At 36.0% G+C, this 27,470-nt stretch overlaps 1 protein-coding gene across 6 annotated transcripts in view; it reads right to left on the bottom strand.

Moving 5' to 3' along the window:
- shaker (Potassium voltage-gated channel protein Shaker) overlaps nt 1-27,470 on the bottom strand; it is a 650,071-nt gene that overhangs the window by 490,177 nt on the left and 132,424 nt on the right. Inside the window, exon 1 of one of the 6 annotated variants that reach the window (XM_067099783.1) lies at nt 17,345-17,748. The exons of the other annotated variants lie outside the window; for them this stretch is intronic. Coding sequence (XP_066955884.1) covers nt 17,345-17,415 — 71 coding nt within the window. The 5' untranslated portion in view covers nt 17,416-17,748. Of the gene's footprint in view, nt 1-17,344; nt 17,749-27,470 lie in introns of those variants that run through there. 6 annotated transcript variants of the gene reach the window in all.

A 27,470-nucleotide genomic window follows, 5' to 3' on the forward strand; every position in this document is an offset into this window, starting at 1 on the left:
CTGAAAAAGCAGACATTATCAGTTTTTATCAAAATCCATTAAAATAGGCATCAGCAATATCCACCAAACATAGTACTCAACTCATTTTAAAGGTTAAAGAATAAACATTCAATTCAATCTCACAGTAGCTCATACCTATACACTACTCTATTTCAAGATGATATTCATGGGGGCAGTGTAACTGATTTTATGCACAAACACAACAATATTATTCGTACACACATACATTACATATATGTACGCATATATATATATATATATATATATGTGTATATACATATATATATATATATATATATATACATATATATATATATATACATACATATATACACATATATATATATATATATATATATATATATATATATATATATATATATATTATATATATAATATATATATATACACAGACTTCTCGTGATATGAACATATTGAATGGACAGGGGATGAGAGAGGGCGAGACTTAAGCATATTCATTTAAGAGTCACTGATCCTCCCTTGGCTGAAGCCATCTTTCGATTATATACATATACATTTACATATGCATACACGTATGCATACACTCACAGACACACACACACTCTATATATATATATATATATATATATATATATATATATATATATATATATATATATATATATAAACAATACTATAGGCACTAGAGGAAAAAAAACCAGAGCCAAATCGAAGAAAAGAAGACGGCTGACAGCTCACTCCACGATCAATAAAGTCTTACTAATTGCAAGACGAGTGAGTACTCAACATATCATGCGACCCTGATAAGGAAAGGAGCAAGAGATGGCGATGTACTGAGGGAAGTTTACATCTGAGATACGCTACTACCTGCACGGCACGAAATAACAGGCATTATTTCTGCAATGTCATAATGCGTGTACAATCAAACTGTTAGTAACGAATGAATGTTGAACAGTGTTCGTGTTAGTCAACTATGTACATACTAACTGACTATAGCAGTTATATTTTACTGCAGGTCACATGGCAATAAACTGGTGAATGGACCGAATGAAATACAAAAATTCTCCATTTACAGTAGTAAGGGTGGAGGCGAAATTGAGACAGCAAGTTAAATTTCAGCTGTGAGGAACTCAGGTGAAGTAAGCAAGTGTAACTTCAGAACCATCGTAAATGGCACCAAAGTAATAAACACCTTACGAAATTAATACTGAATTACTTGGAGTTAGAAATTCACCCTTATGAGAAGCTGTAGAGACTTCATGTGAGTGACTATAGGAGATGACTAGGTCATCCGTATTATTCTGTAGCTTTGTTTGTGACGTTGGCATATAGGCATTTCCAGTTTACTTAATAAAATTAAAACACTTTAATTCCCATACATGTAAATTTCCTTTTTGACCATAGTAACCAGCAATCATCGGGGTAGACTACCTGCAATCCAAGAACATTTAATCACCATATAATACCAGAGGTGAAGTCCAGAACGGGACATCATACACACACACACACACACACACTATATATATATATATATATATATATATATATATATATATATATATATATATATATATATATATATATATATATATATATATATATATATATATATATATTACACACACACACACTACACACATATATACGTACCAACTGCGAACTAGATCTGCAGAAATACAATGACTATATAAAAAACTTATCAAATTTGTGATGATAACTTACGGTGGTTAAGCGTAATGTAACTAAAGAGTAATGTAAAAACGAGTGTCAAAACTGATGTGGAAATACTTGGGTAGAATATGAACCGGAAAATTATGTTTATACTGACTGAACTAAATATTCTCATTATAAACGCAGTATAGGTAGGTGCAATAGTATCTTTGGAGAGAACTGAACAAAAAATGCATGTCAAGGTCAAGATGAATCAAAAGCGACGGGTATGATCAGTAGTATTTAACAAAATTGTTTTAGGACACTCTAAGAGTTCTGTGAATTTAAAAGACGTCATCCTTTTAGTAACTTAATCCTCTAAATGTGACAGCAGTCCTAAAAGAAGGCCCTTTATAACCTTGTACAGAGCGATTCTTTTACGCATAATGTGGAGCGCCAGCATCCAATTAACTAGCAATAACATTATGGAAGATGCTTAATTATGGGATAAAAATCAGTGCATAAATACGAATATCTATTGGAACCAAACAGCTAACGATGCTGATACTGCTATGAGGAATAGCGTCATACATCAACAACAACAATAAAAGGTCAGAAAGCTGATGTGACCGGTGATAATGCCTATAAATGTTTTATCAATGTAATGAAATCCAAGTAAAAAGCGTAGGTAACCAAGACAAAAATTTTTGCAGAGAGCGAGGAGAGTTTAGATAACAAAACGATAAAAAATAATGTGAAATGTAAAAACAATAAAAAATAAAGCTGCAGAGGGAAACTTGGAATATAGGCGACGTGAATTACCTTAAAAAGCATGCCTTGCCTACGTGATATGTTTCGGAACAGAAAAAGTTGGAATTCCCTCTCTCGCGAAAGATATCGAAGTCATGGAAAACATTGAGATTTCATTTCCTTTCCTCTGCGGTTTTGGTAAAATGAAGGACTGAAACGAAAATAAATGAAGCAGTGAAATATTCATGGATGGCCCCCTAAAAGCTCTAAATAAAAATAAATGGAAAAGACACCATGCCCAGTAACAGCGGCAGACCAGTTTCTTGAATAAAGGCAATAAGACTTGGGTAAAAAAAAAAATAAATAAATAAACTGAAAAACTTTCAGATCTCAGCGGCAGTGTTAAGCGAACAGCGGCTGAAACAAGTCGACCGTGAAAATGTGGAATATGGTGCACTGGTGAGGAACACTTGCTGAAATACTGCAAGAGAGAGAGAGAGAGAGAGAGAGAGAGAGAGAGAGAGAGAGAGAGAGAGAGAGAGAGAGAGAGAATAGCCACCTTATAGAAAAGGAAAACTGGCCCTGGAGAAGAAATATGGTGTTTCAGATTATTGGAAGAATCACCTCCCACTGAACAGAAAAAAATGACCATAAGATGGGTTGTGAACTGAATTGAAACGAATTTTAGAATTTAGGCCAAAGGCCAAGCACTGGGACCTATGCGGTCATTCAGCGCATAAGGTGAGTTGTGGCGTCGCAGATTAGAGGGATCGACTCTCTTTGACTGGTGTCAAAGTAAGAAACAAAAGAACATCTGCCCCACATATCACAACGATACACGTATTCTGAAATATAAAAAATGACAAGTAAGGCTAATCTAGCGCTTCGGCAATTTTAACTATGCAAAGACTATGCATTAAAATAAAACTAATTTTATTTATTTTCTGGGGGACATTTAGCAATATGACTTAAGAGATGAATCTAAGATATAATAACGGATCTAGATGGTATTTGGATACTATTACGATAATAAAAGGATGGGACAAAAACTAAGAAAAAAGAGACAACTTAATAAATGAACTTGTTTAGATTAGGCTATGGGTCATTATTTGGATATACTTGTCGATTAAAACTGAATGATGAAGATAATGAGAACTCATATTTCGAAGCCCAATCGTTTATAAAATGCATTTAACAGAGAAAAAGGTCATTAAACTATGTACGATGAAATAGGTAGGTGATGGAGCAAATCTATTGGGAACACCACATGAAATGGGGAACGGAACAGTTACAATGTATCAACAACAACAGATATACGGAGCTTAAATAATAATACAAAAAAAAACTGGAAATGAGTTCACATACGGAGTCAAGTCATAGGCAAGAAGTTCGAGAAAAAGACCCCTACTTACTTCAGACTTCCAAATACCTTAGAGATATCACGAGCAACGGCAAAATTCCCCGAAGTGCCGTAGCAGGGTGGATAAGCAAACCTGACTGAGATAAGAGAAGAGGTCGCAAAAAAAGAAAAAAAAAATTCCTTTGTGGAGGCCATACTTCTGACCCGAAAGAAGTTAGCTTCAAATGTGTTTGCGAAAAAGGGGGGGGGGGCGTTCAACAAAGGAATTTCGTTTAACTCGGTACATTTAAATAGGAGATTTTGGAGCCTACAATAGGTAACGGCATAAAAACAGATTGTGACGAGAGATAAAAGCAAACATTCAAAGCAAATTGTTTTATATGCATTATATGAATAAAAAACAATTACAAGGTAATGTTTGGTTAATTCCAAAAAATTGTAGTTTTCTTTTTAATAGTACTCAGTTTCAAATTATCCCTGTTGGGATATTATCGAAGTTTTTTTTTTTTTTATTTAGTGGGTGGATTTCATGAATTTCAATATAAAACATACTATTTTTCCATAACGACAGGTCTCGTCGTAATGATGTTCCACAATGTCTGTTTAACTGATTAGCCATAAACGCTAATTCTAATATCCTGGTTTCATTCGTAAAATAATGAAAAAGAACAATGCAACCATTATGGCCGAGTTTAATAAAGTATGACAGGCAACATATCTTTAAATTGAGTTATGATCAATAATAAAGTGTAATTAGTGATAAAGTTGCATCACTTATGAGAGGTCTGTTAAGGAATTCAAGTAAAATCTTGAATTTTTATCACTCATTTTATTAAAATTCTGCATCTTTTATTACTTATATGTAATTACCGAAGTAAAATGAAAATATAACATAAAAATTAAAATATGACCACACAGCTCAAACAGCTATATATAATTCCCACAACAGCTCTGCCTAGCGCATTTCATTGGAAGATTAGGGCTCTGCATTCATATTTCAAATTTGTAATTATTTAATCTTCAATTTGCAAATCACTCTCAATTAGTCAATTAAAAAAGGGTAACTACGGCATTATTTAAAAACACCGGCAGAGTGTTTGGTTTTTGTTTCTTTCAAATGTATTTACAGAAAATCGTAAGATTTAGAAACTAAACAGTTAAACAAATATTATACTTCCGAGTTATGTACCTACCCGAGAAGAAAGCTGTTTAACCCATAAACATCAGATTATAAAATAATAAAAGGAAGTTGACGCTTCTATCCTGGTACCCAATGTACATCGAAGTCCTTATGAGAACATAAGTAATTATTCAGATCAATATCATTCAACATATCACATACATATCCCTCAAAAATCATCATAGCCAAAGCAATTCTAAGGGCAATGAATCCAGCAGTTCTCTGTCGCAATAAGAATCTTGTCGTACAACCCAGCCTACATCCACGCGAGTCATCGGTGCCTGAGAACTCACTCTTGTTGCTAAGGTGGATAAGACAGCATTTGTCGAGACACGTCACAGGGTACAACTCTTGTTCATAATGGTGGTCTGGCTCTTTAATGAAATTCGTTTAAGGTGTATTATTTTATTTTAAGTTTTGTCAAACTTTTTCTAGTCTAGTTGGGCTTATGCCTGCACGGGCTCTTAGTTACTATTTTAATGAGTTTTGTAAAGTGGAGCGACGATTCCTAAGATTTCCGTACTTTACAAGAATCAAGTCGAGTAAAGATCTGGTTACAAAGAGATATGGAGTCTCTTGTTGAGTGTGTACGAACACACCACGCACATGTAAAATATAACTTAATTAATTTAAAAGTACCAAATTTTTTATCCACAAAAAAAGCACCCCCTCCCAAAAAGAAAATATTAATTTCATAACATTGAAAAGATAATTATACTCAATGTGCATCGTCTAAATTTTAGAATCAAAAGGTTTCGAAAACTTAAAGACGGGAGACAACAAATCGAAACATTTTCAAAACATTAAATAGTTAATGACGATTCATCTGTGCCTCGTTATTTGTGTAAGCCTAAGTATAGGAAATTTTAATCAACAGAGGAGGGAAAAACTGAGATAAACGACAGGTATATGATCAATTCCAAACCAATGAACAGTTAATGACATAACAATGTATAACACAAATATCTGTTGCACCTTTAATTTGCAAAACCAAACAAAAAACCGTTTATCTGTTCCAAACCACTGCAAGGTTAACTACGCTCAAAAGGCAGAGAACAAGTAAAGTATGCGACCGAAAACAGAAAGAGATGACGCCACCCGAATTTGTTGGGGGAAGGTAAAAGCTCCATCCTCATGAAAGCGATTAGCTTAAAGGAAAGGCTTCATTAATGATGGGGAACCCAAATTGTCCTTGGTCACGATAGAGACCAGATTCAGTGTTAGTTATTAGCCTCTCCATTTCCTTACAACTAAAGAGATCTACAAAATGTTTTAGTATCTAGAGTATTTAATTGTTCGCTCACAAAAAATTGTATATATATAATAAATATATGTATATATATACATATATATATATACATATATATATATATATATATATATATATATATATATATATATATATATATATATATATTTGCTGTGAGATAAACGTGATATACGTTCAGTTACCTTCATCATAACATTTTACCGTCTTTCCACTAATAAACAAAAGTTCTTTAGGAAGCATTGTTTACCAGGAAAGCTAATGCTTCCGTTTGCATGCCTATGTACATGATTCCAGGAAATTCTGACTTTAACCTCTATGCCAAATACGGCATCGTTCTGCAGTTATGTTGGACCCTTAAATGGTAAAATGTATACTAAATTATCCACTAGAGAATCTCTTAAAATCTTAATCTTTTGTATTCTTAAAACGATGTACTCAATTTTTTTTTTTTTTACATTTCTTGTTGTATAATTAGTCCTGATTTCCCCTTTTGCTACATCTCAATCAGCAATAAACTACTAAATTCAACATGTCTGTTAACTTTATACTTCCTATATGCTCTTAAGACATTCATCCAAAGAGCTTTATTTTCAAGCAGGGTAATATAATTAATACAAGCACATCCGTAAATCATACGTGTATACATGTATATATTATAAACTATATATGCATGCATGGAGGTGCTCTATTCGATACTTTTTTTCCTGGGCCAATCGTAAAAGGACTCCTAATATCAGATGACGATGATGAGAATGTACATCCAATAACGAAGTCGCAATGCCGAGATCTCTCGCATGACCCACTTTCGACTTCCCGCCTACTCGTTGTGCACAGCCTTTTGGGCCTCCCCTTCCCTCTCTCCTCTTCCCCCCCTCCCCGTAAAGCTCCATTTTAGTGCCAGTCATAAAGACACCCAATCCTAAGGACTTTTCTCTTTCTCTGTCTCTCTCTTTTTCCTTCGTTTTGGCCTCCGGTCCCCCCGAAAATCCTGTACTTCAATCGTGAGTTTCCTAAATAGATGTTTTTCCTCTTATTACAGTCTCTCGATAATTTTATCCCCCTTTGCAGTTGTACAAAGGCACTGGCACCGTGCCATGGCGCTGGAATAACGCTTCACTTGTTTTAAAACCGGGGGAGAGAGAGAGAGAGAGAGAGAGAGAGAGAGAGAGAGAGAGAGAGAGAGAGAGAGAGACTAATCTGAAAAGACAAAATTTACATGATCGACAGCTTGAGACTTCATCTCAAAAGCAACACGCAAGCCATAATCATAGCCATAATAATTTGGAGACGTTACGACCAATGCTCAGAGCTCTATTAAAATAACTCCTTCCGCTAATCAATGGCCAAAGGTGAATTACTACATCTGCAAAAGCTCCTCAAGATCACAGCAATGGGGATGATAAAAAAACACTTATTTAGATACATGAAAAGGCTCCGGCTAAGGCTTTCAAGTTATTAAGAATGGTCGTATTTAAGAAATAACGAGGCGTATCAACAAAAACCAAAACCAGATTAAAAGGACTTAATCATGAAGCAGGTTTAGTTAAGCAATTTCTAAGCCTTCATAATCTAGAAGTTGATTATACGTAAGGAGGGTGCGCTCAAAATACACCTAACATTTGATATATTGGTAAAAATTTCTTATAATCGGAATATATTTTTACCTTTTCTATGAGAGAGAGAGAGAATGATGCATTAGAGTGCCACCAACATATAAAAAGGGTTCGATAAATATTTACGTTATGAAAGGATGTGTATTTTGTATATTTTGTATAAAGATAGTGGCAATAAACAAGATACTGAAAAACAACTACTTAAATCCAAAAATTTATCGATCAACAATAAATCAAAATGCTAAATACCCATTAGTGAAAGGTATAATAAATACAGAAGCAAAAAAACAATACGAAAAACTATGGTAAATATATAACACCCATTTAATAAAATGCTTCAAGTACAAAGGTTTACATGCTAGGCCATTAGAGACAGGGAGACTGACTTGTCTGTCACTCGCCGTCCATTAAAGCATCAATCTTTTTTCCTGCGGTAAAAAGAAAATATTTATTTTTCAATGTTTCCGAAATAGGGTTCATTTCTGTAGGCTATCATTCATTTCCGGTTTCCTCTCTCTCTGTGAGATATTATCATTCACCTATAAACAAAAACTGTATAGAGCGGAACATCAAATAGTTTGTAACACTGTTTACAGTAAGACACTCTGATAATGAATGGCAGACTTTTAATGTCCTACACCGAACTACCAACAATACCGACACCTCACAAAAAGTAAAAATATATGCAAATAAAAAGCATAATGGAAGGCATCTCTCAAGTTTCCATCTGACAAAATTAAGAATGAGACGCCAATCATCAAAATCGGTGAATAAATATAGGTTTACTATCAGAATTTCAACATTTGACGGTATTCCTTGCTATCAAAATCCTCATCTAATGAAGGAAAAGAAATATACCATAAGCTTACTATATTTTCGCCTGTTAGTTACCCCCTATCTAGTATCCAAGGTGTCTTTTTTTTTCCAAAATACAATGACAGCAAATTAACTTGACTCAGCAGCACAACTTGCAATATGAAAAGGCAATTGGAACGGCCAACTCGATATCTCTTTCTTGTTGAAGCCCAAAGAATGAGACGTAGGCCTAACCCGAAGGAGTAATAGGCCTACTCCAGGAATGGAAGGTTGTAGAGTTTACAGTAAAACGGCTTGGCAGGGAAAGAAAAAAACATTTCTCTGAACCAAGCAATGCAAGGATAGGTGACCTATTTGGGAAACAATGCGGGAGGTGGTGGTTACTTGGTTTACCAGGATGCCTAAGAAAGAAAGACTTCTTCAGCTTACAGGAGAGATACAGTACAGAAAACCTGATTATACAGAGAAATCTGTCACTTTCTACAGAGAAAAAGGATTTCAAAATCAAATGGGAGCAAGTTCACTGACCGCGCAAAATGCCACTGATTTAATTTATTAAAAATTGGAGAGTAACGAAGAAGTACCCCATTCTAGTACTGCGAACAATGACAGTTGAGGTCAATATTTAGCTTTCGAAATGCAAACGCATTTAAGAATTCACTGTTTGAATAAAATTCCCAGCTTTTCAAATAATGAATAGTTTACCTGAAATGTTCTTTCTCTGAAGGAGAAGGACAGAGTAAGCTGACCACCCAATATATCAGTCACGGTTGAATGCCTGAGAATTAATCAAGAGCAATCACTCAGGATTCTCAGAGTCGTGCAGAGATGATGACAAAACAGCAATAACATAGGAATGGAGGTCACCTTAGCATCTTGCTATGACGGAGCCATGGTGATGATCTGGAGGTAGTTTCCAGGTGTTTGAGAAAATTACAGTTAAATCAAAATTTCGGGAAGGATTTCGGCGCATACATTTTTTTTTTTTCTGAACGTACTGAATCACTAAATATTTTCAAGAGACTACCTTCAAGCAAGACATCATATGCTAAAGAATGGCAAAACCCAAGATCCAATTTAACAAATTATCTTCTTGAAGATTTGCCTTATTAGTGTTCATGATTTATAAATCTTATGAGCACTGGCTTTACTAGTAAATCATGCGTACTTGAATTGCTAAGAGAGGAATTAGCTGTAGAATAAGGGCAAACGAACCATGAAAGCAAGTTATTTCTCCGTGTATAGACAAGAGTAGAAAATATATGAAACCGCATAATTTGTTGATGATTTTACTGGCAAATGACCAGATTTTTTTCAGTAGGAACCAACATCAAAATAATTTATTTCCATGCAAGCATATAAAAATGCTTCTATCTGAAAGTAGACTTGTAAAGTAATGCTTAGCAGATTTAAGAAAGGCACGGGTGAAAATGCCAGATTCCTTTTCCATATTAAAAATGACAGTTTGAAAGCCAGAATTCACATGAAAATTTCAGTTGCTCTTTTAAAAGGTTTCAAGATTAACCAATAACGTCCTATATTATAAAATACAACTACAATTATGAAGTAAAAAATGTTCAATATAAGTTCAAGGTTCACGTAAATTTCTTATGTACTTAAACATGGATGGAAAGACTGTTTTACGTGTCAAAGGATCAATTTTCAACTGCCATTTTGGCAGTTTCCTCCTGTTTACTTGTAGCTCTGTTTCGTTTGTTCTGCGCATAATTTCGATTTTAAGTGGTACCATTTTCTGGTGATAAATTCATAAGAGAAGTCTTGAAGACAAAACGGCAGGCTGGAAAGGTTACAAACAGGGGCGGATATCCGAACCTAAATATGTAGGAGAGGGGTGGGGGAAGCCTTCCTTCTATATGGTTCATAAATAACTTGTTCTTCTGTCCATTTATTGTCTCCATCTAAATTATCGTAATGGGCAACATCGGCATACAAGTACTACAACCGTCACATAAAAGAGATTTCTTTCCATTCAGATATTAAACAACTTGTACTTCTGTCTCCTTTGGGTACTGACTTCCATCTAGATTATTTTTACTGTCAAGATATACGAGTTACTGTGGCTATCAAATAAAAGTAAAATCGTAGCAATAACACCATCAAGGAAATGGCGCAGAGAACGAGCAATTCTATCGTTCACTGTAGAGTTCAATGGCTGCTTCAGCGATGGATGTTTGTTTCGGTGCCGTTCGGGACGAAATCCGTTGTAGATTATTATGCATTCCTAGTGTTGCATGCAATAAGCGCATGTGGACGCACGCAAGGACCTGCCGTACTCATGACATGTTACCAATACTATCAGCTACATTCACTGCCAGAATGCAGAGTCATTTTGTTATATGAGAACTCGATGTTATCATCATTACGAGCACACTGGTCAGATCACCATCGCCATAACCTTTCATCAGCAATCAATACCATTACCGGGACTGGAATGATTCCACAAAAGCTTAAGATATCGACGGTTCACCCCTCATGTCTAAATGATCATCACTGGCAGAATTAAATGTTCCTTTTACAACATTCCAAATTCTTCCTTTGCTTTCGTATGCCATCCGGGATACACCATGATTTCTTCACGAATCTGAGCAGAATGTACAGATGTGGGCGACAAATGACCTTTCCATTGCCTCTGGCTTTGGAGGTAAACTTTGGAATCTGGAACCGATGAGGCTCTGCCAGCAGGCAGGGGGTTTCTTTTCTCATGCGTTTTTATATTTGTATTACTTACTTTTCGATGAACAGACTAATACTGTCTCGTCACTGCCCATTAATTTCAACATTTTTTTTTATTACTGATATGAAAAGGAAAAAAAGTATTCGCAGCATTCCAGTATTAATTTCTGTGTCCTAGATGTCTCTTTTCACAGGATGAGTAATCTGTAATATGTCAGAATGTTGCATGTCCATGACTATAGAGAAATATGGAACCAAGAACATGAAAAAAAGAAAGATTCTGTCACTTCATTAACGCCATGTTGTGGTTGATCCAGGCGAACGTATTGGAGTAGCAGTATGCTACGGTGACGTGACCCAGAAACGTACACCGGTAAAATAAGAAGGCGCGCGCGCGTACACACACACGCACACACACACACACACACACACACACACACATATATATATATATATATATATATATATATATCATATATATATATACATACATACATTATACAATCGATATACATACATATACAATCAATATACATACATACATACATACATACATACATACACACATACATACATATATATATAATATATAAATACATACTACATACATACCTGGACAAAGAAAAAACGATATCTGTCCAAACAGCAAGAAAGTAAAAATAATGCAAACTATTATTCCCTTAACTTCCGAATATCTTGCGCGTATCTAGTCCACTAAACAGCAACTACAGCCTCCGAAAACAAACTTGCAGCAAGTTTCAGAACATCGGTGACATTTTTACACTCTATTTTCCACACTTCTCTTTCTTTCCCTCACACTCCCTTTGACAGTAATTGTTTATCAGCAGGGCTATGCGACAACTAATCACTCTGCATGCCCGTCAAGCAGTCTCTCTCTCTCTCCTGATCTCTCTCTCTGGGAAGGACAACCTTACGCAAATTAGTGAAAATCCTGAACGTTAACCTGTGTTCAAGTAAATGAAACTGGAAATTGACTGTTAACACACACAAACAGCTCGCATGAAATATACTGCCCTGAATAGCAATGCGGGGAATACAATGGGACGCAGAAAATACTGTTATTGGAACGGCTTTCTATTTCTTTAATATCCCCGATAATATTCGATGATAAAAGCAGATATAAAAGTAGCTTTTTTACTTGGCTGAAGGGACAATGATAAGACCACATAACTATATTAGAGATTATCACAGAGGCAGCACACGTAAATATCTTGCTGTAAAATGTACATTTCTTTAAACAGGAGATATGTAGCAATAAAGAATAATACCGTACCTCAAGCCCCTCCCTTGTTTTTAACTAATAGAAATTCTGTTTTCAGTAGCTATGGTCGTGCTTTTGCAGAATGTAGCTCAGTAACATTTACCCTGTTAAAGGAAACGAGTAACAAATGCGCCGAAGTTTCTTCGGCGCAATCGAGTTTTCTGCACAGCTGCTACGGCGTATAATCAAGGCCACCGAAAATAGATCTATCTTTCGGTGGTCTCGGTATAATGATGTATGAGCCGCAGCCCATGAAACTTTAACCACGGCCCGGTGGTGGCCTATCCAATATCGCTGCCAGAAGCACGATTACGGCTAACTTTCACCTTAAATAAAATAAAAACTACTAAGGCTAGAGAGCTGCAATTTGGTATGTTTGATGATTGGAGGGTGGATGATTACCATATCAATTTGCAGACTTCTAGCCTCAGTAGTTTTTAAGATCTGAGGGCGGACAGAAAAAAGTACGGACAGAATAAAGTGAGGACGGACAGACAAAGCCGGCACAATAGTTTTCTTTTACAGAAAAGTAAAATGATCGTAGTCATCCGACATAAACAGCGTACTCTCAATCTTGGGCAGATCTCATCCTGTTTCTCGTACTCTTGTTTGCAATTTATAGATATTTTTCTTTAGTAAAAAATGTAACTTGTTTCCGTTCCCTTTGGCTATCACTACTTCATAATATTCATTTCCAGTCGGGCAAGGTACAAGAAGCTCTTGAAAACCTCCATAATCCGAGGATCACGAGAATGCGGCGTCCTAAAGCTTATCGAAGAGACCATCAAAATGCAATAACAATTTAAAGCAAATTTAAGTCTGGAGGTATGTCGTGCGCTATTCCACTTATGCTCATTTTAATAGCGAGGACCAACACATATAGAGAGGGACCGGTTGAGTTCACTGCGACAATGGACCCCCCCTCATTTGAATACGGCAGGGAGTCCGACCGAGATTCTTTTGTAAGGGCTATTTCAAATATTTATGGCCCATCGTGTTTATACTGATTGCCCTAGAGAACGACATTCGTAAGGAGAATACAGCTTGCAGTGATTAGCTTACTGCGAATACATCATGAATTTCATAAGCCACTTAGGATATTTGTCCGAGCAGATGGTGTTGCCAGTCATAAATTTGTAGGGTGTGTGTTTGATATGCGAGGGACTGCATCGTTTCCCTAAAGTATCAGAGAACGTTTCAGTTTAATTCTGCTGCTGGCGTCGGTTGTGTTTCCTCAAGAACATGTCATTATTCTACTATTCACCACAGATGTTCCCTCATAATGTACAGACAAAATTGGTACGAGGAAAAGTCTACAATGAAGTGGTGGTGTGAAAATATAAAAATAGATACAAGGAAAAAGGAAAAAACATAAAAAAAGTTTCATGAAATTAGAAGACCAATTTTGGTGCTTCATGGCAACTATATTACTTAGGGAAGTTATAAAAAACTAATTAATTCTGTACAGAAACTTTTGCGGTCCTAACTTGCCTATTTCTAAAACATACATTTATAAACTATAGGTTTATGAATATAATTAAAAGCTTATATTAAATGTGTTAGCTACGTTGAACAAAAATTCAAAACTGCAAACGCAAAGAAAATGCAAGAATTTTATTTGAACAATCACTGAAGTGTTGTTGCTATCTGGCAGCACCAGAGTGGCATCGGATCGCTTCTTGTAGTCCATACACACACACACACACACACACACACACACACACACACACACACACATATATATATATATATATATATATATATATATATATATATATATATATATATATATATATATATATATATATATATATATATATATATATATATATATATTATATTATGTGTCTGTTTTTTATGTCAGTGTCTGTAGAGTCTGTTTATCCAACATAAAGATAAACGCATATTATGCAATTCTTGCGTTACAGATCTGGTTTACGAACTTTATACCATCTTCCTACGTCGTTACGCCCCTATATATCAGGGGATGGGGGCTGTCGAACGCTTACAGACTCACCCCATAATCATCATATAGAAAGGAACACTGATGGCCAACGTCCTCCGAGCAATAAACTAGTAAGAGGCCCTCGTAAATCTGACGATACGGAGTTGAGGTCTGTACAAGTCCTGGATTAAAAATCAGTACAAGAAAAACACACAACCACGTGGGGTTTCCTTGTCCGAAAGTCTCCCTCTACATGGAACGTCATTCACAAAAGGTTGGTATCAAGCTACTTTCAAAACTCGTCTTTTTCTAGTTCACAATTCCAAGAATTACCCACAGACTAATGCTAATTTACCTTCAAAACTAAAATCCCCGGATTGGGTCATTCTCCTAGCAACTATTTCCAGTTAAATGAAAACTTTAACTTTGTGGGTCGAAAAGATCCGGTAAAATCTTTGTTTCCTCTCAAAGTAAGTCCAATGAACGAAAACAAAGACGAAAATTATTTTCAAACGAAAACCTTGTTAGAAGGTCTCATGTATAATCCCAATATTTTCGGCCTTTCCTTCCTGTCGTACATCTGTAGTTGCGTGGAGTCCACTACAATTGCTCGTATGAAACATGTGAACCCGAAGCCTTTTTTCTTTTATAAAGAAAAAAGAAATAATTAAAACGTTCCTAGTAATAAGCACAAATTAAAGTTGTAACAAATACCAGGGTGAAAGTCTGGTAGTATGCATATATGATGGTCATAATTTTTTCCAAAAAACACGTCGGTGCCAAATTACTTAAAATAAAATAAATGAAAGCAAATAACAAGAGCTCTCTTTACTAAGCGCATACCCTAAAGAGGAATAACAACCTCGTGACCCTGAGCGGTGATTCGCGGTACAAGAATTATTAATGTAATAAAAGGCCGGAGTATTTGGTTGCATCATCATCCTCATTCACGTCCTGGCGTCAGATTTTCCTTTATTGAATTTGATGTGAAATGAGTTCTCTCCACTCTCTACAATCCTTCCCTCTCTGCCTGAATTCTCACTGTAGTAGGCTCCTCTGCCATTCTGATCAAATGTCATAATCACCTCAACTTCAAGACTGACTTAGTCTGCCTTCTTACCACTTGAAAAGTCTTTGGACGTTCACACAAATTTTTTTTGTTCATGGTGGACAAAGAGTGATGGTATCAATAACACATCGACGTTAACTGAAATGACTGTTTCCAACAAAGAATTTTTCATGTAGAATTCTAGAAGATCCGTTTAAATATACAGCCAGAGAAAACTTTATAAATATTTAGTACGAGCTTGTTGGCGTGCGCTACCCGCGCTGGAAACCGGGGCTGCTGTCTCCTCTACCTTCCCGATCCCCTATCTCCCCGCCCTCAACCGGGAGGGGACAAACAGGTTGGCAGGAGGACGGTGGATGTCTCCCCTACCCTTCCGTTCCCCTACCTACCCCGCCCCACCCGGTGCGGACAAACCAGTTTGCAGGGGTTGGGTGGCTGTGTCGTCTCCCCTACTATCACTCGGGGGAGGGCAAACAAGATCAGATCCTCTCCGATTTTATTATTATAGATTGCTATGAAAAACGTGCAAAATCCAATTAATCTAACTGCCTGTCTTAAACACACACACACACACACACACACACACACACAGTTGTCCACCTTATTCCGTATATGCTTTATGCAGAAATCAGTTTCGAATCTTCCCGTTTTACAACATTCACATTTAACAAGACGTTTACTTTCCTGTATGTGTGCCAGTGCATTATAAGTATTTGTACGAAGTGTACAATTTACACACATCGATCTCGAAAATAAATATTTACATTAAAATATTTTTCTAACAAATTTTTTAAAAGATTAGCCGATTCATACAACTGCAAAAAAGGGTATCAGTAAATATTTACCCCTATTTTAAACTTTCCCTCGCTTATTGGAGAGAGTTGGCCCTTAATCCCCTCTTACATTTCCTTCTAGGATTCCACAGACTACTCAGGTCTCACCCCTATCTTTTGCGCACACACGGCTACCTTTCTTGCTGCACCTATTGTGACTTGCCTCTTCTCTCCAGCCACCATCACCTGATACAAGTATTCTGGAATGCTTATACACATCTTCCATCTTCTTGGTTTTCATCTACTCTGAACTTTTTCCTCTTGCTAAAACTTATGAGCTCTCATTGGCCTCTGCCATTTCTCTTCACTATCCCAAACCAACACTGTATTATCTACAAACATCAGCAATTCCACGCTCCATTTATGGCCTATCCCCCCAACACACAACCTTGCCTGAGTCTCTTCTTACACCAAACCAGTCACTCTCCCGCCTACAATTCTAACCTAAGCCTCATGTCCAACATACAACATTTTACTGCTTCCGACAACTTATCTTCCATACCAAGAATTCTCAACATCCTACACATCGTCTTTACACTGATTCTATTACAAGCTTTTTTGAGGTCTCTAATACCCTATAACTCTTAATTTTTCCTCTATCAAATTCAACCAAACACAAAACAACAACTATTCTTCTCATCCTTTCCTCTAACCCAGACACACTTTGCATTCACATAATTCATACATATAACCACTCTGTTCATTATTTCAATTAATGCACAATGCAAACACGATAAATACCAGAATACTTCCGATAAGACTTGAACATTAGTGAAAAAGCTGGCAAATACTTTTAATTCTAGAATACTGTAGCTAACCGTTCTCAAGTACTGTTCTTCAAACTAACTGTACTTATATTGTGCGTAATGGTGAAACACTCGAAGGGTTTTCAGGACTTACGACTGGTGGGAAGGTACATGCCTCCGCCCGGTGTCGTCACCTAATCCGTAAATTCCAGCGACTGCTGCCATAGTCACCAGAAGCCACAGCAGTCCTAGGATTCTTCTTCTTCTTCTTCTTCTCTTCCTCCTTCTTCGTTGGCGTTGTCCCTTTGGCACAAAAAGATTCTTCCTCTGCTCTCACCCTCTCCTTCTCCTCCTTCTCACCCGCCCTTTCGACCTCCCCTTGCAGGTTTGTGGAGGTGATGAATATTTCCTTTACTTTTCTTACTTATTTCCAAAACCAATTATTCACTTTTCATAACTCCACTGACTTCCACCTGACCTTCCGTACTGTCGACCCTCTACCCTTGGGTTCCTAGGGTGATGGAGGAAGGTCAAGACTTATGGAGAGGCCTCATACCCATCTGCCACTCAGTAGGGTCCTCTTTTTCATGGCATAGGGTGGAGGAACCCTCCTTTCAAAGGTCCAGAATCATCTGGCATTTTTTCATGCCATATTTAACGTGGCACTCGTCGTAAATTGACTTAGTCCGTCATCATGGACACCTAAATGGAATATTCGGAATTAAATTACTCATTCAAACCTGTACAATGAAACCTAATCTGAACATGGTAACATGACACAATTCGAACTTTGTTTCATATTATGAGGAAATTGTCACTGTTGTTATTAAGAAAATGCCAATTATAATGTTAAGAAATAAAAAATTCACTCACGCAGTCCTTTGTGCTTCTTGTTTTTTTTTTTTATCAACAAGTTTCACAGAGATGGTCTTGGACAATTCAAAATAACTGCCTAACAGCTAAGTGCTAAGCAATATCACAATCTTTAAAAACATTGAAAATAACAATCTTGAACACTAGTAATCACCACAAGATTAAGTAGGAGGAAGTTTTGTCCCGCATATTGCTGGTATATTTTCATTTTATACCTAACTTGAATCAGATTTACCAAATGGTCATAGATAACACTTTTTTAATAGATGACTCGTGATAATATAAACAGAAACTCAAACTGAAAAATATATACATAGGAAATAAGAATGAAATAAATTTTCCCTTTACCAACGACCTGTGGAAAAAACCTTTCAATTTTCTGCGGATATAAAATTATAAATCACCACAGTAAAAATTATAATTTAAAAAACTGGATAGTGACAGTTCTCTCTCTCTCTCTCTCTCTCTCTCTCTCTCTCTCTCTCTCTCTCTCAAATACCAAAGCTATTTTTTTTCTGGATCACGAATGACATCTTAATTATATCTTTACATATTCAAAACTAAATTTCAAGAAGTACATCCACACCAAATAACAAAACGGTACCTGTAACAGTCCACTAGCTGCTTTTCAGCTATACACTATCCGACCTTAAGCAACAACGTTCGTACAGTCATGATATTTCGCAAGTAGTCATTGCTGAATAATTCAAAAGTTATGACATCGGGGATTATGTACTAGCCTTTCGTCATAATACCAAATACATAGTCTTCTAAAGATTCACGTTCGGTAGACGGTTTATAAATTTAAAAATTCCTTTGATTACGTCGAGAGAAATCACTTACTAAATTAGTCTGCAGTTACTGACATTCAATTGTTACTGAGATTTATATGTATAATAAATTTCTGTCGAATCTGTTTTTCCCCTTTTTTGAAATTTAAAAACAGCAAATTAAAATGAATGATAAGGCGAAGCAGACTGTTTACTGGAAATAACTTACTTTTTCGCATCCAGTGTAGTTTAAGAATCGCTGACCACGAAAGTCAAATTGTTCGTTCATCTATACGACAGTGTCAACCCTATGCTACCAGTATTTTCCTATGGAGGAAAAATTCCTCACCACTAAGCTCTGTTGGACCAATGCGAAATATAGGCAAACGCAAAAGCTGCATGACTTTAGACACCGATGAAATCAGCTTGAGTTTATGCGCAACTGCTCAATGAATGCGTTTAAAAGTACAAATGGCAACACTGGATAAAAGAGGCAAAGAAAAAAAAAATTCCACTGCAGTTGAAATGCACAGGCCCAATGGAGGATTAAACATCCACAATCTGGACCTCTCGCCCAGAAGCCCCAAACCCCCACCCGAACCCCATTCTCCTCCACATGAGCCAAGCTCCCCAAACAAAGCGTCCGTTGGCCCCATCCACTTTGGCCCCATCCACCATCCACGTTTCCTCTAGACAGGAGGACGACCCTGATGAGATTTTTTGCTGTGACACGGAACTCGCATTCCCTTCCAAAGGCCACTCAGCGATAGGATGGAGGCGCGCAACCATTTACTAACGAGATAACTGAAATATTTTGATAATCGAATGAAAGGCGGACGTATTTTTCCTTTACGTAAGAATGGTCAACTTATATTTCATTTACGTAGTTGTTCATCAGTTAGAGAATGCCAAAGAAGTGACCTAAGACATTCAGTGCTACAAGGGTCAAAAGGCAAACCAGCGATTACCTATCAGTATCAATGAACAGTTAAAAGATTAATTAGCTTCAATCTCGGAGGAAGAATGTTATTGTATACATTCGTCTTTTTATTTAATAAATAAATCCAATTTACAACAAACTTCGAACAGATTTGTCCCTGATTCGTTAGTTTTCTTCTCTTATGATTCCCCCACTAGAATCTCCATGTATCAGCACCGGGCATCTTTTTGGATGACGATTTTTCTTGTTGACTTTTCCCTTCTACCAACAATCCAGATTACTTAAATCTTGTTTTTATGCTTTGTAAGTCAAATTTTCTCTTCCTGTCCATTTGCCTTGAAAATAATTTTTCCCCTTCACCTGTACTTAGAAAAACAGATAACTTTCTTAGTGAGCTGACCTGTTCTTTCAACATAATTATATATACGAGGTTATCTCTTCTTCACAAGATTTGTATGTTAATTAGGCTATCCCTGTTCAGTTCCTTTTTTCACATTTTTTTGTAATTTGGCGGCTTGGGTGACGCTTTTTTTATTACAAAAACTGATGGGACGACGAAGATATTGTTACACATTAATGTTAATGGTTCAGACTAGATTTCAAGATGACCAGCGAAGGGAACAGGTTTGATGACTGGATGGATTCCCCCCCGCCCTTTTTTTTTAGGAAGTTGCAAGACCAACTATAGGTCAACCTAATGCCAGTCTTTAGTCCATATCTAAAGATAATTTGTAGGGCTAAACAACAAAAGAAACGATAGACATGTCTATTAAAAATACTTATAAGTCAGGAAAACTTGGGAAGGAAAGGGAATCCAAAGTTCAGCCGTTAAGAGGAAAAAAAGAAAACTATCACAGAGCACTCCACATTTCCACTGTGCAAATCTAATGACATACCTCTATGATTTTTATGAGTACTGCATATTGTTTCACTTCGTCGTTAACATGCGATCTCTTCCATAGGTCATAAAAATAGAGATATGTATAAGACTTCAGCGGTAAAATTCCAGTAGTTTTGCAATTGATCTCTGAAATGTCGAGCCTGATGCACTTTAAAAAGTGTTCTACAAATTTTTCTTGTCTAGGTTCTCTGCTCTTCTATACTCCCAGACCTTGACAACGTGGTCTAAACAGATAAATTAATGTGTAAATTCCTATTAGAAAGGGTTTTTTGATATATATATATATATGTATATATATATATATATATATATATATATATATATATATATATATATATATATATATATATATATATATATATATATATATATATATATATATATATATATATATATATATATATATATATATATATATATATATATAGATATATATTAAATTGTATATCCTCTTAGTTTAAATCCTGTTTTTCTGACTAGTAAACAAGAGGAAGCAGCCTGTTTGCTTTTTCTGCAGTCTTAAAACTGACATAGTGACATATATATTTCTTGGTGCACTAAAACTTTAATCAAACAAAACAATATCTGAAAAATAACTAAAAATCAAGGTTTCTGTAACTGCGTAAATGCCAAAAAGAAAGGAAAGAAGAAGAAAACGTATGAAGGCAAAGCCGGGCACAGAGCCACAAGGGGAACATGTGTTCAAGATTACGCAAAAAAGAGGGCAAATGGAGCTCATTTCGCCTAGCTGAAGAAAGGAAGGCATCTGGTGCACGAGGTGTTTTACGTCCGTCTAGGTTCAGCTTCTTTCATTCGTTTCATTCATGCCGCCTTATTCGGGGGTATAATGAGTGCAAAATGACTGCTTGACAACCTCTACATACTTAAGACTCATAAATGTCTACATCATTTTCATTCTTCTTTTTTCAGATACACAAGTTCGGAGTGTTTTCACATTGCCAGGTCGATTCGATCGTATGATTCGAAGGCCACTGAAATGTCTTATTTTGATATATCGTAAAAAGATTTAGCAGCACTTAGATTTCCAGTGTGTGTAACCGACACACTAGGGTACGAAAATTAAACGTTAATCATAAAATTAAAGTTTTTAAATGCCAAATCTGTTATCTGCACGAGAGTGTGTGGACACCGAGTTTCACGCAGCATTACTTATTCGTTACATCTAGAAACATGGCATCAAAAGTATGCATACTTATTAGAAATTTCATACTCTAACAATTTCTGATGCCAGCATAAAGAAAGTTTGTGTAAAAACATAATCCTAGTAAAATTTAACAATTCCTGAAGCATGGAAGAAGACCAGCAATTTATAAAATAATCTATTCTATACCAGCATCCTGACAGAAAAATTTAATTGTTCACCGAAGAATCTAATGCTGTAGCAATTTCTTTGGCTAGATTGAGGAAATTTTATAAAAGGTTCTTATCTTTTAACTAATTCTGTGGCCAGAAATAAGGAACTTGATAACAGAATCGAATCATTCAATAATTTATTGCAATACAGTGAAGAATCTAATCCTAAAACAATTTATGATTTTAAAATGAAGATGTTTGTCATATGAATCTCATCAAATAATTTAGCGGCACCGAATGAAGTAAGCCTGTATAAGAACCTAATCCCACAACAACTTAAGAGGCCAAAACTGAGAAGGTTGCCATGAAAACCTAATATTCTACTTGTACAGAATACATGAAGTCTTTAAGTGATCTCATTTCTGGGGATAATGGAGGGGTTGATTTGAAAAACTAATCCCGCAACAATCTGAGGAGAGACTAAACAAATATGGAAGCAATAGGGTGTAAGATTGAGACTGGAACATACTCATAATTAAATATGTTCCAAGGAAAAGTAGGACTACATAGAAACCTAATTGATTTCAAATTTATTTTGAGCCTGTGATTCGGGGGAAAAATATGAAATTTCTTAATTTCATCCTCAGAAATTTGCCTTCCTTTATATTAAAACAAGGAATGCACGGAATGTGATACAAAACAGAATGCCATCACTTTACACAATCACCTAATTTGCGCTTAATACGTTCAGGTATTATATCTTAATAAAGTTGATTTATGACTGATTGCGTGCAACGTTTGGCTATGCAACATCAGTAGTTACTGCCGCTGGATTTTGTTTATGCACCTTTACTAAATGATAATAATAAAAACAATAATGATGTTGATAAGAAGAGGAAACTGGAACTGAACCTGTATTACGAACGCCCTGAAAACAGACCGGACACTTCACTTTCTGAAAATTGTTTGTCAGTGTTATTTTTTATTGCGAATTCAAAGCAAACAATTTTCACGTTACGGAATACTGTAGTCTCTCACTTTTCAATACTATATCTCCTGAACTACAGGGAGTCCCCACAATACATAAAAAGGAATGAGAAAGAAGATATAGCTCGGAAAAAACGAAAATTCCTAATTGAAAGTCAATGAAACATATGAAACGATAATGGATATGCAGCAAATGGCAGTTATTAAGCGTCGAGAGCATCCGAGACACGAGAGAGAGAGAGAGAGAGAGAGAGAGAGAGAGAGAGAGAGAAGGGGAGGGGGTGTCTTATTGACTGCATGAAGAGCAATAAAGATTCATGTGCCATTATACTGTAGCTTAGAAAGGTTTCTAATGTCACTGGCCTTAAAGAAGCACGTACGCACAAACAAACAGACGCATTTACTTTGCCCATTTTTTCGCTCAGTCAGTTCCGAATGAACTTCTCTGCATCATTTCCTATTAATCTAAGATTCATGAACACCATAATGCTTCTTTAATTTGTTTACCAATTATTAAAACAGCTCCCAAGGAAGTTTTAGATGTTTAACTCATCTGTCTCCTGGCCATAAAAAAATCTGCGTAAGTAAATAAATTTTTGGATACCAACATGAGCGCACAGCTAAGATCATTTTACTCCTTCAGGGGTCTTAATACTGCGTCCTTTAAGTAACACATGAAAAACCATGAATATAATTTTACGTAAAAAAATCGGTGTTTCGCATGGTAGTGTTGTTTCCACTACTATTCCTATCATATATGCAATAGACGGGTTTATTCTTGAAAAAAAGTCTGTTGTTTGTGCTCTCCTGGGTATAGAATGTGGTTGCTGAATCTCTTTACTGAGACTTGGTTAAACTCAGTGTATGATGCAAATACTCAAACTCGAGTATAAGTTTTAGTAGGCCTAAGACAGTGGTTCTCATCTCTCATATCTTTACAATGAGAGTGATTCTTTAACTACATGCAACCCAAATACAATTCTAAGTCTCCTTAATGGAAATTTACTTTTGGGAGATTTATCCGGCCCATTTTTTCCTCAACTACGCAAAAAATCGGTATATTGTCTATCAAGATTTCAGAGACCTTTTCATCCTGGGGTTTATGTTTTTATTCTTCAATTCTAATATGTTTTCAAAACAGTCCCATTTTTCGGTCCTCAAGAGCTGACTCGCATCTTAATCTGTTGAACAAAATCTTAAGTTCTGTCTCATTTCTTATTCCAGATCTTAACATTAATCTTTGGTACTATAGTTCTTTGTAGTCATAGCTTCAAAGACTATACCACCACCACATATCAAAAGGAATGTAGTATATTCTAAAGTTTTGACTTTTCTTTTGTGAAGTTCAGCGCTAGCTGTGACCAAATCCTTGTATGGTGTCCTTAGTTATGTAGTTGGATCGTTAGGGCTTCAGAAGTTCAAACCAAGTGTCAGTGCATCTTTGTTGGGCAAGCGCAAGAGTTTCAATTCGCAGTTTGTTTATCTTATTTGATTTCCTTCACCATTTCTCTTATGCAGTTTATTCTGTGTTTTAGTTTTTATTTTTGTACTGGATTCTTTGGGCAAGCCTTCTGCTTCTCCAACTAAGACTGTTACTTGTCTAGTAGTAATAATCATCAAAATACCAAAGATCAACTGAGAGTGGGTTGACAAAATTGCCAAAAATGTAACTGACACTCATTGGGTGTTCCTTTCCTTTGAGTGGATTAGTCTTCCTGACTGGAGAGTCATGTACCCCTTCTGTAAGTTTAAAGCTAATTTTGAACATCATTTCTCAGACGACAGCGAGAAACATTATTAGGAAGCACGCTGAGTTAGCAAAAATGAAAACTACTGCAGTCCTTAGCAAATTCAAATTTCATGTTGCGGGGCTGTAAGGAAACCCATTACATGCTTAGCAACCTGTATGAATCAATACTAAATCACAATAGCGCTCTTTGTGTAGATGCACCTCAAATATCACCATAATTTACCCAATTAGCTGCATATTTCAGGACAGAAAGCCTTTTACATCAGAGGCCAACAAAAATACTTAACCTTTCACTCAAATGGATCGTGTCCACAACACCATCTTCCGCCTTGCAACAGGACATTAGGTTTTCTAGGTCAGTGGAATAGTGGTTACCCTACTAAATTCACTTGTCTTCGGGAAAGGCCGCCTCATGCAACATAGCCTTTAAAGCTCAGATTCAAAAGATGTCTGCTTATATTTTTTTACTCCTAATTTATCATGTATTTAAATCACAATCTATCTGGTGTTGTTTGAAAATTATGTAATTCTAAATGCATAAGGATCTAAAGTCCATCTTAAATTCATACGCGTGCGCTCACGCACACACATATATTGTGTAGTATTCATTAGCCACAATGCCCTCTTAACCTCATACGTATCTGGTAAAAAAGTGACCAGTAGATTATTTATACATACATACATACATACATACATACATATATATATATATATATATATATATATATATATATATATATATATATATATATATACACACACATATATACAGTACATAAACCTGTATATGTATATATATAAACCTACAGTAATACAGTATGATATATATATAGTATATACATATATATATATATATATATATATATACATATATATATATATATATATATATATATATATATATATAATAAAAATGATCATTATAATTGATATAAACTGGAAAACCAGAAAAATTTCAGCGAGACAGGAAATTAATCGTGAAAACAATTTTAAATGAACACATGGTGGCCTCGGAGTTGCCAACATCAACTCTTAAAACCTTTAATCTTAATGGAGGGCAAAGCATCTTCGGAAATCTGTACAGCAAGGTTGCATACCAAAGGTAAGACGCATCGTAAAAAAATAATCATGAAACCAATTTTGAATGTGAACGCACGCGGCTTCATTTATCAGTGGCACAAAGTTACTTTTAAATGTCAAAGGGAAAATGCAAGATCAATTCTAGAATCACGACGCAAGAACTTATAAACGTGCGTTCTATGGAACTGGTAAAGACAACTTTTGGACAACTCGTTCATTCATGAGCAACTCCATGTACGTGCGCGTACACACACAGACATACATACAAACAGACAAACACGTAAAATACATTATATATATATATATATATATATATATATATATATATATATATATATATATATATATATATATATATATGTATATATAAATTACAAAACCACTGGTACATTTGATTGCTAAAAATTAATATTACACTTAATTCAGTTAAGTTCTCGGTTTTCTCCTGCCAGGAATCAACAGACAGCGAGTGCATGCTTGAATGAATCAATTCAACTTTTCAACATACAAGTAAACGTCAAGCACGCTGAAGTTTATACTACACTATTTTTTTTTATACCGATCGATATAATCTCAAACGTGTAGAACTGCCTTGAGTTGCTGATTCCTTTTCTCCCTTTTCACACAGTATAACAGCAAGCTTCATGGGCAAGGGATAACTGCTATCCTAACTGCTTACGGCCGGCTATCAATTAGGAAGCTGTCCATCCACATAGCATCAGATTGAGCAAAACGCCCTTCATAGCCACGCTTGCCTTCATTATCGATTCTCCTTTATTCAAAGCATACATTCACATTAGCTCCGGTTAGGTGGTAATCGATGCCAAGGAGGCCACCTCCGAATACTCAGCACAGTAGTTCTCGTCTGATAGCAGTCGTGGTATTGGCACATCACGGCCCACTACCACAATTTTTCCAAGAAAAATCACATAAAAACTATTACTCTTTGCATTTGTAAGCGTGCTACTGCCAGAAAAAGCGAAAATTTCTAGCATTCATTTTCCTTTATTTCTTTTTCCTTAGTGATACCTTACTTTCAGAACCAATTTCCTAAGCGCTGTTGTACAAATGACACATTGAGCTGAAGTCCATAAATTTACATATAGCATTTGTAATCCGACATTTATCTTCTGACACCATTTTGTATTGATAGCCACAGCTTCAGATCTCCCAGAAACGATATGAACGTCTTTTCAGGTCAACTGGCAAATTGATTAACAAAGAAAAAACTGAAAGCTCGAAAATTGGGCAACTCATAGATACTTTCTTTTCAAGCTGATCACCCAACCCGTTACTTCGTAACTTAGTTCACAATACTATGTACAAACAAGACCAGGGAGGCATCTTACTTTTAATCACTTTTTCTTTCTCATTTTTACAAATTGGTGGTCGCAAAACACCGCTCATTCAAATCACATCTTCATACGCACGCGCATATCGCCGCGTTTGGAATTCCAGCGACTCCATGACGAAAGGGTGTGTGGTGAGCTGTATTGTGATGTTTTTGTCTGTTGTGAAATGAGTGACCCAAGCGAAGGAGGCGTGTTATCTGCGTGTTTTTCTGTAAAGAGTCAGCAGCGAGCGTAGCACCTGCGTGGTGCGAGAGTCCAAGACCAAGTGAGAGCTGGCAGAGATAGAGACCCACCCTTCCTCCCAACTGCCCCT

This window comes from Macrobrachium rosenbergii, chromosome 55, assembly GCF_040412425.1.
Source record: "Macrobrachium rosenbergii isolate ZJJX-2024 chromosome 55, ASM4041242v1, whole genome shotgun sequence".
NCBI classification, from domain to species: domain Eukaryota; kingdom Metazoa; phylum Arthropoda; class Malacostraca; order Decapoda; family Palaemonidae; genus Macrobrachium; species Macrobrachium rosenbergii.